At 38.8% G+C, this 13,826-nt stretch overlaps 1 protein-coding gene across 2 annotated transcripts in view; it reads right to left on the bottom strand.

Annotated features, from left to right (window-relative positions):
- SMARCA5 (SNF2 related chromatin remodeling ATPase 5) overlaps window positions 1-13,826 on the bottom strand; it is a 48,533-nt gene that overhangs the window by 28,505 nt on the left and 6,202 nt on the right. For both annotated transcript variants that reach the window (XM_032788379.2, XM_075066290.1), the window contains exons 3-9: window positions 13,188-13,354; window positions 12,222-12,322; window positions 10,517-10,617; window positions 6,628-6,807; window positions 2,906-3,061; window positions 2,684-2,815; window positions 926-994 (exon numbers count right to left, since the gene is read on the bottom strand). In XM_032788379.2, coding sequence (XP_032644270.1) covers window positions 926-994; window positions 2,684-2,815; window positions 2,906-3,061; window positions 6,628-6,807; window positions 10,517-10,617; window positions 12,222-12,322; window positions 13,188-13,354 — 906 coding nt within the window. The remainder of the gene's footprint in view (window positions 1-925; window positions 995-2,683; window positions 2,816-2,905; window positions 3,062-6,627; window positions 6,808-10,516; window positions 10,618-12,221; window positions 12,323-13,187; window positions 13,355-13,826) is intronic.

Here is a 13,826-nt window from a genome sequence, read left to right as displayed (position 1 = left end):
GCCTACAGAGGAGAACAGGATCATAAGAATATGGGAGTTGTGCTTTGAACATATAAAATGCTAAGGACCTGATTTTTCAGAATCATTGGGATCTCAAATTGTGCACTCAGAATTACCGGACACTTTTGACTTTAATCTCTCTGTGCCTTAGTTCCTCATCTGCAAAATGTGGCTAATACTCCTTCATCTCACAGGGATGTTGTGAAAATACATTTACCAATATTTATGAAGCATTCACATACTATAGAGAAAAGTGCCATACAAAAGGCAGAGGAAATAAATACATTCTGTCGTCTTCAGAACAGGGGTTTAAGAGTGTTCAGTAAATAAGGCATGGGGCCAGATATCTGAACAGTGACAAGGCAACAAACTATTAAATAGCTGCTCAAATTAGCACCATCCATCCTGTACACAGAATGAGGCAGGGGTCCCATGGGAAAAAACAGTATGTGATCTTCTAACTAAAGACCGTATCACAATGCATATGCACAACGGAACTAAATTAAAGTTGTACAGACAACCTTAATTCAAGCATTTCCTAATATGAATGCTTGATTTTGCAACCTTAATAATATTCTTTTAATATGGGGGAGGTGAAGCTGAACACACACAATACCTGTTTATATTGGAATTTGCATACCTTTTTCAAAACCTAAGATCTGGGCTTAAAGCTATTCAGCCAGGTCTATTTAAGAATTATATAGAGCCTTTGCATCACTGAAGTCAGGATGCAATTATCCTGCAAAATAATCTGAAAGTATAACATACTTTTTGGAATAAGGGTATTTTCCTTAATGTTCTATGAGCAAAGACATCAGAAAAATCTTTGGAACAAAAGGACTGGTTAATACTCATTCAACACTATATGAACGTGACACATACAAGACAAATACAAAAAAAAAACAAAAAAAAACACAACACTTACCATGTGGAGACGTTCCACCAGCTTTTGATCTCCAAGACAGTTATTTGTATCAAACCATGAATCGAAGTCCTATATTAATAAAGTGTTTTAAATATAGAAATCACTTTATTACACCAAGAAAGTTAATCTACTGCAATAATAAAGGAAGTAGCTCACCACATGACCGTTACAAATTCAATTTAAATTTCATAATGTAACTATATTGATATGTAATCAGCTTACTAATATAAGCACGTTAATACTAGGTAAGACTGAATCTCCCCTAAAAGGCTGTACGGCTTTAACTATGTCAGCATCTAGCCAGATATGGTTATAGCAGTACAAAAACTGTATAAATCACCCTTAAGTTACAATGCTGATTTTCTGATACTATACTCATTTCCACGTCCTGTCCTAAAAAACAGGATGACTGCACAACAGAAACTGATGTAGGAGGCAGACAGTTTGTTCAAAATCAAATAAGAGAAAAATACAGAAAAAACACAAACAGTCAGGCAAGCTGCTTTTGGAATCAAAGTGTTGTTTCTAGTTTGCTCCAATATGAAGGTCATTTTTTCTTATGGTCATTATGGAAGATCTCGGTACACTCAGAACATTTAATGTACCTGCTCTTTTCTGCTGAAGAGAGCCACCACAAGCAGATCTTCTGTAGTAAGAATATCACTACCGGCTCTGGGCTGGATGCCACTGATCATTTGAGGATGGAAAAGGTGGGAAGCTATGCCTGCTACCTGAATACATTGCAAAGCTTCTTCTCCCAGAAGGGCTAAAACCCCAATTCAGCAAGGTACTTAAGCATAAGCACATAACCAAGCTTAAGCATAAGCACGTAACCTTAAGCAAAACAACCTTACTGAATCTGGACTTAAATGCACTGCCTTTGTAGCACCATCAGATGTGAGCACAAGGCACTCAAGCCTGACAGTGAGTGCACTATACAACTGCATTGGCTTTCCCAACTCATCTGGAATCAAAATCTTGCTAACTAAATTTCAAGATGTGAAGACAAAATAACAAAATGATTCTTAAAATTTGATCTTATAATAAAGTTAGTCATTTAAGATACTACAGTACATAATCCTTCTTTAAAAATCACTAGCATGAAATTTAATAAAATCACAGTGACTGAAACACCCATTGTGTGTGCTAAATGGACAAGAATGTTTAAAACAACTTACAGTGGACAATATACTGGATAAAAATCTACATATATGCTCCCCAGATTATGCAAGACCTGACTTATGCAAATTTGACCTTACGCAAAAAGTTTCAAAAGGCATAAATAAAATTTTTGAGTTGTGGAAAATAATACGTTCCATATGAAGGAATACAGCAGTAGCTTTTCCTACAAGGGAAGGCTTTGCGCTCTCAGAGCCTCTCAGTCTCATGTTATTTTGGTGATACTGTATTTCTGTTATTTCACTCAAATCATGCCTAGAAAGCAATCAAGTGATAGCAAGAGTGCAGGATGAGTTCATAAGTGAAAGAAGATTTAGAACAGAAAATGTTGTAATTGTTTGTTTTTTATGCTTGCACAATATATGTTTCTGACTTACGTAAAATTCGGGTTACACAAGGGTTTCTGGAACAGAACAATTGCGCAAGTCGGGGAGTGTCTGTACTACACCTTTCAACCACCACAAATGAACCGACTGTCACAACGTAATTAACCAGGTCTATTAAAGTTATTTGTATTTCTCCCAAGTCAGTAGATTAAAAGTTAAATGAACTCAGTGAAATTAAAATAAAAAACATTACATCAGCTGAGTTAAAGACATCTGGCAAAAGAAAGTTGAGAAGTGCCCACAGTTCATGCAAATTGTTCTGAAGTGGAGTTCCAGTTAACAGCAGCCGATTTGTCGTCTTGAATTCCCTCACAATTTCTGACAACTGAAAGAAATCAAAACAATTATCACAACTATTATTGTAACGATGTTGTCAATCCATGCAAATGTCTACTGTGAGTAAATTCTAAATTACCTTTGACTTTTCATTTTTGATCCTGTGGGCTTCATCTATAACTAGATATCTCCAGTTAAATTTTTTGAACACAGATTTCTCTTTAATAAGCATTTCATATGATGTTACACAGACATCCCATTCTCCTGGCAACAATACATCTCGGACAAAGGCAGCCTGGTTAGAAAGAGAAAAAAACAAATTCTTGAAGATTAACAACCATATCTCATAACTAAACAAATCGAATATATTCTGTCTAGTGTTCAAAACAAAATTTCCCTCTCACACTGCAAAATTAGGGTAAAAAATAAAAATTCATTGTAGCCTCAATGTGATAGATGTGCTTTCTAGTTTTAGGGATTTGCTAGACTGAACAAGTGCCAATATCTCATTTTTAAGTGAGGAAGAAAAGCGAGCTTCAGATATCAGTCTTTACCAGAAGAGTAGGCATGAAAAGTGTTTGAATGGATAAATAATAAGGTTAAAAATTGTAAGAGAGCACTAACACCAGTAATTTTCAACTGGATTAGAGCAATGGTCCCTTAACTGGGGGGCACAGAGGAATCAGCTCAACAATGGAGAATTCAAAAAGAAAAGTTTATGTGACAGTAACTGGATTTCGAGATGTGTGGTCCCTACCCTCTAATCCACCGCCAGTACATATGCTCTTGAGACCAGCATACATTAATCCATGCCTGGACCCCTCTCCTCCTCGTGCTCTGAACCAAGGCCATGGTGGAAGCAACACAGACCAACTGCCTCTTCAGTACTTTTTGACCACAAAGTAACCCTAGAATATAGCACCAAAGAACAGGGGAAGACGGGCAGGTAGCAGAATACAGATAGGGACCACAGATCTTAAAGAACTCGTTACTCTAAGGTATGTAACCTTTCATCTTCGAGTGATAGTCCTGATCTGTATTCCACTGTGGGTGAGTCAACAAGTAGTATTCACTGAGTAGCAGGGTACAAGGCCCCATGCTGTACCACTGAATGGAAGACTGCTCTGCCAAATGGTGCGTTAGCTGTAGAAGCTTGCACTGGGTGCATAACATTTTGTGAATACAGCCCCATATTGCTGCTTTACATATTTTCAGGAAAGGGATTTCTCAAACTGAGGCTACTGATGCAGCCTGAGCTTTAGGTGAGTGGGCCCTCAGGGGAGGAATTGCTGTTAACTCATAACAGAGCAACATGCAACCTGAAATTCAAATCGGACAGTCTCTGGGATGAGAGCTTCACATTCTGCAAAGGATACAAATAACCTAGAGGATTTCCTAAAGAATTTAGTCCTTTGCAGGTAGAATGTCAACGCTCAACTGATATCCAGAGAGCAAAACTTCCCACCCTCACTGGTGGCATACAGCTTTGGGAAGAAGACAGGTAAATGAAGGATGAATTTCAGGTGTAATCTCAGAAGCACACTGTCCCTATGGAAAACTGTATAAAACAGATGAGCTGGGAGCCCTTGTGGCTAACCTACTCTTCTGGCTGAAGTGATAGCTCACCTATTGATTTGTGGTGGCTAAGGAACATATGTCTAAGGGTTCAAATGGAATCTTCATTAATGCTGATAGGACTAGATTGACGTCTCAAGTTGGGGTAGGTTTCAGTATCAGGGGAAAGGTTCTAACAATGTACCTGTCACAGGATGGGTTAAGATAGAGTGGTTGTCAACCAAATGACTGAAGAGGAGCACTCTGGATTGGTAGTGGTCCTGACCTACAGTGAATCTCCAGAATCCTGTGTGTGCAGGATGTGTCTCTATGTCGAAGTAGCATCCTTCAAATTGAGAGCTGCAAACCAATCACCCTTGTTCAATGAGGAAATTAAAGAGGACAAGGTGACCACCATGCACTTCAATCACAGGATGAAAACGCTCAACTGTCTGAAATTCAAGTTTGGTCTCCATCCTCCTTTCTTTTTGGGGATGAGGAAGTATTTTAAGTAACAGCCCTTTCTCCTGTGCTGAGCAAGTATCGGTTCCTTCACTCCCAGATGGAACAGAGTCTATTTCTTGACTAAGCATTCTCTTGACTAAGTATCAGGGGTCCCCGAAAAGGAAAGGAGCTTTTTGGGTGGGTTACAGGGATTGAGCCATAGCTCCTGAAGCTCCTGTCAGAAGTGCTTTCTAGTGTGAGGCTGAAGTTTAAAGAGAGCAAAGGGGATATATTATTTTTTGCTACTCTGCACCCTATGTTGCTTCTTGCGTGACTCATAACGTCTTTGATGAAAAAAAGAGTTGAAGGGCTGGTAAGTGCTTGTATGGTTCAATCTGTGGTGTTTGCTTCATGGGGCTGGAGTGTAGATACCAAGAGAGCAGAGGGTTACCCTGAAGTCCTTTAGTCAATGTTCTGACACATCTGTCTTTTCATTGAACAAACTGTTTTCCTCAAAAGGGCAGATCCTTCACTATGGATTGGACTTCGGGAAATCCAGAGGATTGAAGCCACCACTCCCAATGCATGACTCTCACCACCATCGAGCAGAAGGCTGTATCCAAAGCAGAAGAGGCCTGGAGAGACTCCCTTATGAGCAATTTGCCCTCCTTGATGAACACTTTGAACCACAATCTTTCCTCCTGCGGGAGTTTGTCAGTGAACCCACAAACTTAGTATATAATTAATAAAATCATAGTTTGACATTAGCGATAGGTTTTACTTCAACCAACTGGGAGTTCCACACAGCAAACTTTCTCCAGAAAAGGTCTAAGCTTCCTCATGGAAAGGAGCAGCTCTGGTCTGATGTTGTCAGTCATTTTCAGCTGCAGCCTGAATTACTAATGAACTTGGAGCAGGATGCGTGAATATAAATTCTGCTTCATTAGCTGGTACAATGGAACATTTTCTGTTCTTTTTGAGCAGCTGTGCTAGATCATCTTGGAACCACCAAGACTGCCTTATTAATGGGATGTACCACATTACATTGAGACGGGACAACAATTTTTCCCTAATCTAGAGAAAACCCACAGGGAACTGATCTGTTGAGTAAGGAGAGAGGTGTCACCATTAGAGCAAAATCTCACTTTACAAGGGGACACAATTAGATTTTATTTTAGGAAAACAGTTCTATGGAGAGAGATTCCACGCTCAGAAAATTTATAGCCACTGTCACAAGTAATACCAAAGATTCCTGTAACAGAGGAACTAGAGAATGAGCTCTCTCTCTTTTCTAGTTAGTTTATTTCGTACATTTTGCACTTTGGGGGTGGGATGAAACTAACTATACAAAGATAAAGAGATCAGTTTCCACTGGTTTATATGGTGGATCTCCGTAACACAAAAAGGAGAAAATTAAATTTAAAAGCAGGAAATTTTGACTGTAAAGTGACAAAAATCAGCAGGTAACCCTTAGAAGCCGAGAGTGCTTGTAATTAACTTAAAAAAAGAAAAGTAATTTCATTTCAAACAGCATCCATTTTAGGGCCTATATTGACCAATAAAAGTCCAAGTTACTGAATAGATTTGTATACATTTATATGTTCATGTGTCAGTTTTTGTTTTTTTGCAAAAAAAGGATGTCATCTAGTATCTAATACAGAGCACTTCTGAGCCTAAGCTGAAAATTCTGTCGCATCTACTTCTGGAACCATTGGTCTGCCTCCTGAACCATCTACGGCAGCTACTTGTTGATTAGAAAACATAATAAGGTGGCAAGTTTATATGTTGGGTCCACCATATATGAACACTTTGGGGCAGGGGAGAAGAAAAATATGAATATGCAACAAAGTGTCTCATACTTACTCTTTGGTCTTTGTCACCTATCAAACAAACTGCTCGAAGTGTTGGTACCCATCTCTTGAACTCATTCATCCAGTTGTGTAAAGTGGATTTGGGAACTAATACCATGTGAGGGCCAGGAATATTTCTGTAGTGTTTCATGTAACCAAGAAGAGAAATTGTTTGCAGTGTCTTTCCAAGACCCTGTTAAGAGGTTAAAATTTATTTCTATTATTAATGGGGAAAGGTTCTCTCAAAAAGAGAAGTCCTTAGCAACTCAGTGGTAAACTTTAAAAAGGCAGGTGAAAACAAAACTAGCAAAAATCAGAAATCCCAACAAAACAGAGATCCCCAAGATATATTGAACTGATAGAAAACTACTTAATTTTTAAAGCAAGCAGTGAAATAAATTAGTTTAAGAACTAGTAAGTCTAGCATGACTTGCTAAAGTAATACAGAAAAAAGCCTGCATCATAAAATGAATGAAGGGTCTCTGCAATTTATGGTAGCAAACAGCATTTGAAACGTGAGAGTTACTGGCTTGTAGAAAACACTAGGAACATTATAGCAGATGCTTGTTAGTAGCAACGTATCTGCACCCTTTTGCAATGTTGCTCCTAAGCAGCTGTTGCTGTTATGGGGAGTGTCATCTGACCAAATACATATGAAGAGTTAACGGTATTTTGGAAGGGGTGTGGTAGTCACATTGTGGGGATGTGATATAAGGGAACCCCAAGTTTGGGAGAAATGGGGCAGGGGAACCCCCAGTCAGCAAAATGGCTGACCAAGCCCAGCTGCTGGTGACAGGCTGAGGATGCTCCTATAGGCAGCTTTATGCTTCACCCTGGAGAGGGCACTGTTCACAGCCTGCAATGGAGGAGGGAAGGGGACAGGTCAGTGACATCCCACAGCAAAACAGCACACCCATACCTCACCATCAGCAAAGATGGAGGGGGGACAGCTCAATGCACACAAAGGTGGTCCCCAATACTCCCCACTGCAAAATAGCAACATATTTCACACACACACACACGACAGATGCTAAGGAAGGGAGGAGGAAATGTTCCAGTTGTGCCTTTGCCGCTCCCCTGAGCCCTGTCCCACCCACCCCCAAATCCATCTCTTCCAGATGCTCCACAAAATCCCCCACCCCCCCCCCACACACACACGCTCTCCATGCAGGCTCTGTCAGGCAGGGTAAATGGATGGAACTGCGCTGAAGGGCCAGGGTCAGGAGGGGAGTTGAAAAATGCAGTTTAGGAGGGGCAATTACTGCCCCTGGATGTGAAATCAGTGTCACAAATGTTGCAGTTAAATGGTGCCTTTGTTGCTGTTACCAAGTGGACAATTCATAGTCAGAAAAGTGTTCCCAGGGAAAATGTTACTCATAAGCAGCAGGCACTCTTATAAGGTGTTGCTGCAAAGAAGTGTCTACTTTAATTTGAACAAACAAAAAAAACAGCGTATCAGTAATCCATTACGATATTAAAACATGAAAAGATAAATCTTGTAAAGATTCAAGTTGTTTTGGCTACTAATGTGGGACTACATTCTCAAATACATTAACGATGTCTTCAAATTTGGGTTCATAAAGTCAGGAACCTAAGTCCACAGCATTCAGGAACCTACATAAAGGGGCCTGATTTTCAAAGGTAATGAGCACCTGTAGATTCCCTGGACTTCAAAGTTGAGTTGGGGGTACTCGTCTTCACCAAGACCCAGGCCATTTATTTAGATGCCTCTAAATATGGATTCAGGGCCCATGAAGAACCTTGCACATTTTGACTTAATTACTTCAAATTCCTGTTGAATGTATTCTATCCTTAACAAATACTAAATTTAAACAAGTTTATATAATTAGACACAAATAATTCTATTTTAATAGTTGCAGCGTGAGCCTAAATGGGCTGACAACACCTCTAGGTAGTAAATTTAAGTAGCTAAATTTCCTACAGAGAACAATCTAGCAAATTTTTTGATAAAGTAGTTGTAGACTTCCACACCAGTTGCTCATAGTCATCTTGTGTCCAATTAATGATGTACATTAAAATACTGTAGCAAGTGTTGTAGAGAAAGCCATAAAGTAAACATATTTGCAAATGAAATGCTAATTTTAAGAAAAAATGTTCTGCTTTCCTCCCCTTCTGATCCACCCATCCCCCATTTATTTTTAAAAAGCTTTTGAAATAATTAGGTTTGATCATGATCAAATACTGCATGCCCTGATGTAGGCAGCAGCTTATCTTTTTGACTGTATCATGGTGCCATTCTTTCATTTTTTAGAACTTCAGTTAATTGTGTTTCACATGTTTCTGAGTTAAAATAATTCACTTAAGTAACTTGTTTTGTTTTGTTTTTTTATAATTAGGCATAAGTATCTATGGCTAAACCTATTGGAGACCAGAAAGTCTTACTCTTTATAGTTACTGTTTCTGACATACTACATTGGTGCTTTAAAATATTTGACCATTTTTCACCAATATCTGACTTGTCAAGTGACTATTTTGGACCAGTCAATGCTTTGGAATAGGAGTTTTTTGTGTTTTGTTTTTTAAACAAAACGTATATCTAATGCTGTGGCAAAAGAACCTACAAAATGAGCATCATCAAGAAAAATAAATGAGTGGGAGAGGAAGCAACGACTGAGCACATTTCAGTTAGCATTTATCAAAAAGGGTAATTCAGAGTAACAAAAATAAATACCTAGAACGATATTCTAGAAGATTAAACGTCACAAGATATTGATATTTAGCAAGCAAAGATGCATCACAGACAAACTCAAATCCAGTTTATAAGTAGTAAATGCTGTTTAATGATAACCAGAGGATAAAGTAAGATTTTTGCATTGTCAGTAAAAAATTAAGTTTAGCAGGAAATACTGAGGTCTGAAAATGCAGAGAAGAGGATTCAGATGATAAAGTTAATTGCTGCAGGAAATGATTATGACTGCATATCAGGAAAAATTATTTTATTTTAAAAATGATTATTTGTTTCCAGAACTCAACTCATGTTTCAGAAGAAATCAACATTCCCAGCTAGCGCAGAAGTAGTTAAGAAGAAAAAGGTTAAAAGCAGAACAGTTGCAAAGCTAAATAAAAATTAAGTTTTAACTGATACCATCACCCAAAATCCAAATATTTGTAAGTTTAGAAGTTTTTCATACATTCTAGGTTATGGTAAACTTGCCTTATCTTTAATAAATGCTCCAGTTAGAATTGTAATTCTACCATTTGGTATAGAAAAATCCTTGACCTTATCAAGCTAGACAGTGCAGCACAATGGGTAGCACCCTATGAAATGTCCTATTTTGCAGCTCCCACTAGCAGAAGTGCTAATCTAGAGGAAACAGGCGTTTTTGTAATCAAGTCAGCTAATCCTACTCATAACACTAAGCGTCCCACAAATTGTTCTCTACAGCAATGATGACTGGAGAGGGAGTGGGGTTTTTTCCTCTCACTGTATTAGTTCAAAGGGGTCGGGGCCTGAGGAAAATGGCTTCCAACTGGTTCCCGGCAGCTGTGATTCTTTTTACACCTTAAATGCTCCTTACCATGAGAACTCTCTCACTCAAAATAGTTGCAGCTTTAAAGTAATATAAAGGGCAGTCTGTTCCATAAAACAAACTTTTTCTAGTTTGCATTTCCTTGACGCAGATAAGAATATAGGATTCCATTTCTCAAAGGAAGCGATTCCATAGCTGACAATTGCTGAAGTAATGTCATGCATGTAGTTTTAACAAAAACGTTGTGTTATGCATCATCATTCAAAGTGTATCATAACACGTAATATCTTGCATTTTAGAATATAAACAGCTTCTTTAAAAAAAAATTAACTGACACAAAGTGTAATCAAATTTAGGTCTAATGGTCCTTCTCCCCACATAGCCCCAACAACAAAAATTAGCAGCATTTACCATTTCATCTGCCAGGATACCATTGATGCCATTCTCATACAAAGAGATGAGCCAGTTCAACCCTCGAACCTGATAATCACGCAGTTTACCCCATTTTACATCTAAAAGTGAGGACATGTAAAAACAGATTAAAAGATTTGTAAAAATATATTTGAAGCCATCACAGCATTCCCTTATTGTTAACTGAAACTATTTCTTATGTAAGGGTAGGAGAATGTGACAGTAATATTTTCCAGAGAGCAATTAGGACATTACCAGGAGAGGTTGTGGCATTTCTTAATTCAGGTCTCTGAGCCTGAGAAGTAATAGCATAAGGAGCATGTTTCCCTCAACATCACTAGATATACTAAAATTCTAATGTAATAATCTTAATTCAAATCTCAAACCCAAGACACAATCACCAAGCAATATCAGGTTAAAGTATATTATCTCTTCTCAAAATTTAAGATTATTCAATTAGATTAAATTGTACTGGAAGATATATTAGACTGGTGCTATATATGTAGTATGCATAATCTGAAAAATAAAACCCCAGCAGTGGCAGGTACTGTACCAGTATGTCTTTCAGAGTAAAATCTCTCCAGCTGCTGCCTGGAATCTTTTGAATAGGAGTCAAACTACATTACAGTAAACTTCACAATGCTACCGTGGAAAGCTACTTGCAAGCAGCAGTGTTACTACTGGAAATATTCTGCTGAGGATGCAGGAACGAGAGAGTGGAGTCCTATTTTTCTACCCCCAGCTGCAGAGAAGCAAGTCCTGCATCTGCTGTTGATAGCAAAAATTACTGGAATTACGTAGTGCAAAAATTCGAAACTGTAGCGCAGGTATCAGGTCTTCCCCATAAATTATTTTTTTTTCTGCAGAATCAAAACTCATCTTAAAACAAAAATTACATTTCCAGCCATATAGCAAGTTAAAGTTTAAACTGCCAGATCCTCAACAGATTCAGGAATATCCAAAATCCAAACATTGGCAAATTTAAAGTTCTCCATAAATTCTAGATCAGTGGTTTTCAAACTGTGGGTCAAGACCCAGTACTGGGTCACAGAACGTAAGGTATTGGTTCACGACGGCCCTGGTCAGCACCATCGACCGGGCTGTTAAAAGTCTGGTCAGCGGTGCTGCCTGGCTAAGACAGGCTAGTTCCTTGTTCTCACACTGCACTGCGTCCTGCAAGTGGCCAGCAGCAGGTGTGGTTCCTAGGTGGAGGGACCACAGGGCTCCATGTGCTGCCCCCACCCCAAGCTGTGGCTCCGCACTCCTACTAGTCGGGAGCTGAGAGGGTGGCCAGTGCCAGAGGGCTTGCATGCCTCCGCCTAGGATACAGATCTGCTGCTGGCTGCTTCTGGGGTGCAGCATGGTCTGCAGTGCCAGGACAGGCAGGAAGGCTGCCTTAACACCCCTGCAGCACCGCTGACTGGAAGCCACTAGACATAAACCCATGCCCCAACCCTGCACCCAACCCCTTGCCCCAGCACTGAGCCCCTCAACACACACACCCCATCCCCAGCTCCACTGGGTCACAGGCATCAATTATTTTCTTCAACTAGGTCTCCAGAAAAAGTTTGAAAACCACTGTTCTAGATTATAGGGCTCTTGCAGGAAAGACATCCTCCTCAGAATGCAAGAATATTAGAAATAGAAGAATTGTACGGTCCACTGAGATTTTACCAAGAATAAAGAACAAAAGAGCAAACCTTACATGATGGAGAATCTTCAAATCGAGTGCATACGTTAGTTGCCTTGGAGCTTTCTGTCAATAGCTCCTCATCTTCTTCCTGTTCTGTTCTACGATGTCGATAGCTAGAAGATCAAAAGTAAAATATAAAACAAATTTCAAACTAGACTGAGAAGACACCAGACTGCTCCATGGTAAAATCTTGATACTATTCTTCAAAAAGGTAAACAAGAGTGGCCTGAAGAAACTTGCAGACTGATTTCTTATAAATATTTGCAATATACTTTGTAAGACTATGCTGTGGATAATTACTCTTTCCAATTTTAAGCTCATCTACTGTTTTGTGTCACTATGTTTATGTTGATTTGAGTATTTAATACTGTTTTTGACAGTTTGACTTCCAGTTGCATTTACCTGTGGATAGACGAAATATATTCTCTCCTTCTGTTACTACCAAGGCTCCAATATGAGAGTAGGGAGCAAAATGCTTGGAGGAGAGCAAAATTTACCGACTATAGGAAGGGTGCTAACATTAGCCTCTAAGAGAGGCTGTACTTTTAACAGGGAGTTCCTAAGCTTCTGCAAAGCTTCCCAGAGGCAGCTGCTCTAGAGCTCTCTTTCAGGAGTTAGAATAAATTTAAGGTCTCTTGGGAAATCCATGTGTACTGAATTTTATAGGTGAACTAAAATGCTAAAAAGAAATGTATTTTGTTTTTACTTTTATTGCTGTTAATAAAGATGTAGATATTTTTTCTTTCTTCACCATCCCAAAAATTATTTGGATTCTGACCAAACTTCAATTTATAAACAGCAGTGGTTATTTTGTTGCAAAATGACTCATTTTATAATGCTGTATATGCGTCTAAAAAACAAGGCCAAGACATCAGCAATTTTGAGAAAACAACGCAAAATACCCTACAGCATCACTCATCTTTTAAAGGAAGATCCTAACCTGCAAAAAGCATAACTAGAATAAGAGGTATTACTTACTCGCCAACTGATAGCAGATTCTGTTTCTCATCCTTTTTTATTCGTGGACGTCCTGGTTTCATTTTCAAAGGTGAAGTTGGAGTCTTTTGAGCAGCAGGCTGAATGAAATGAGCAAACAGCTCAGTCTGCTTTAACAGATACTCAAATCTGTTTGCTCTATCTGTTTGCTGTTGATATAATGAAAAACAAGTCACCTGAGCAAGTGAGACATTACAATATGCTCATATTATAAAAATGTAGAATCTAGAGTTACAGTGAATGCTTAAAATGATTCAAATTTGAATGTATATTCTTTAAAATAGGTAGCTACAAAAATTAATGGCTGTGAAATGGATTTGATCCCATCAAATATCCCAGAATAAGTCTAGGCCAAGGTCACAGAGGACACCTGAATAAGACTGAAATCTAACTCTGAAACCAGGAATCTCCAGAATACAAATTGCTGTGTCCAAGACTGAAGAAACCCCTGTATATGACAAATCCAGTTTATTATGGTGAAGCACCAATAGGCTGAAGACAACCTTTTAGTAAGTGAACCAATGTGTGCAGACTCACAAAGGTAACTGTTTTAGTGCAACTGCTGTCCATAACTTTGGCAGGAAACAGCAGTAATAAACTGACAAAAAACCTTAATTTTCA

The sequence above is a fragment of the Chelonoidis abingdonii genome, chromosome 5 (assembly GCF_003597395.2).
Source record: "Chelonoidis abingdonii isolate Lonesome George chromosome 5, CheloAbing_2.0, whole genome shotgun sequence".
Classification (NCBI taxonomy): Eukaryota; Metazoa; Chordata; order Testudines; family Testudinidae; genus Chelonoidis; species Chelonoidis abingdonii.
This window is presented reverse-complemented; position numbering and strand designations above follow the sequence as displayed.